The following is a 1,252-nucleotide window of genomic DNA, read 5'->3' on the forward strand; positions in this document are numbered from 1 at the left end:
TCTGGTGTATATGTAACATGGGTCGCATTTGTTCAGTTTGAGTAATTGTCTCGCCACAACTATGTCTATATCTAGATAGTAAAACGTTTACTAAAATTAATACGATGAACAACAAATGTTTTTATTATAATAATAAAAAAACTTATATACTCAAAATAACGTGTATTTATATTTTAACTTATTGTAAAAGATACAAATTATTTGCTCTTTTATGTATACATTATTTTTACATAGAATAAGGGTTAAAAAATTATTTTAAAAAGCTACACCGCCTACACCGTCTTTAAAAAAAGCCTATACAATGTTATAAAATTATGATAAAAAAATATTTATTTACAGTTTCTTCAAAAAATCTTTGAATCTTACAATATAATAAACATATTGTTTATATTTATTTTCAAACCACTCAATGTTGTACAATATCTCCGATAAAACTTTTTGAACATTTAAATCAGAAAACTTGGCATTGTCATTTTTTTTTATAGCTTGCTTCAAAAAAATTTCAATCTCTTTAGAGTCAAATTTTAAAATTATTTCATTCATTGTAGTTTCAATTAATGTTAAATTACTAATTACATTATACTTATTGTGTTTTCGTAGATAAAAATGTTTTTTTAAGCTAACAATAAACTGTGCAACTTCTCTAAGAAATTCAACCAATTCAACTAAAAACTTTTTAGTATTTTCTGACAGATAAAGAGTTACAATGTCATTCATAAGAAGTTCAAAAGTTTCATTTGTAAAAGTTTTAAACCATTCAGAATATAATCTTATGCACCGGCGAATGTTACGATATTTAGAATTTTTGTCTAAGTTAAAATGGATAAGATCTGTAAATGATTGTTCTCTTATATTTAAAAAAAACTTATCTTTAAGTGCTTGTAACACTTTTTTATTTTCAGTTAAAATATTATTAAACTCAATATTTGAACTAGAAGATGAAAAGCTTTTGGAGGAATAATAATCTACAGCTAAATTTGCACTTTTTTTTTCTTGACTCTTTTGTTGTATATCTACATTCTCACCTAATCCTTTATTTTCGTATGCTCTTGAAGTACTTGATATATTTGTTCTTAGATCTGATGGTTCATTATGATCATCTAATATTTGTTTTGAACAAAAAATTATTTGAAACAAAAATAACATTTAACGGGTGAAATATTTTTGAAATTTATTTAAATTTACAACCACAATATCATTTTGCATTAAATTAAGATATGAAGAATAAATTCAATATGTTACACCTCATTAA

General features: G+C 23.4%; 1 protein-coding gene across 1 annotated transcript; it reads right to left on the reverse strand.

Annotated features, from left to right (window-relative positions):
- Positions 1–333: 333 nt before the first annotated feature.
- AAJ76_4060001146 (hypothetical protein) lies at positions 334–1,146 on the reverse strand (the record flags this gene model as incomplete). The annotated part of the gene is made up of 1 exon (XM_024475573.1): positions 334–1,146. The coding sequence occupies one exon, from the start codon at positions 1,144–1,146 to the stop codon at positions 334–336; it is 813 nt and encodes a 270-aa protein (XP_024329335.1).
- Positions 1,147–1,252: the final 106 nt, after the last annotated feature.

The sequence above is a fragment of the Vairimorpha ceranae genome (assembly GCF_000988165.1).
Source record: "Vairimorpha ceranae strain PA08 1199 chromosome Unknown NODE_406, whole genome shotgun sequence".
Classification (NCBI taxonomy): domain Eukaryota; kingdom Fungi; phylum Microsporidia; family Nosematidae; genus Vairimorpha; species Vairimorpha ceranae.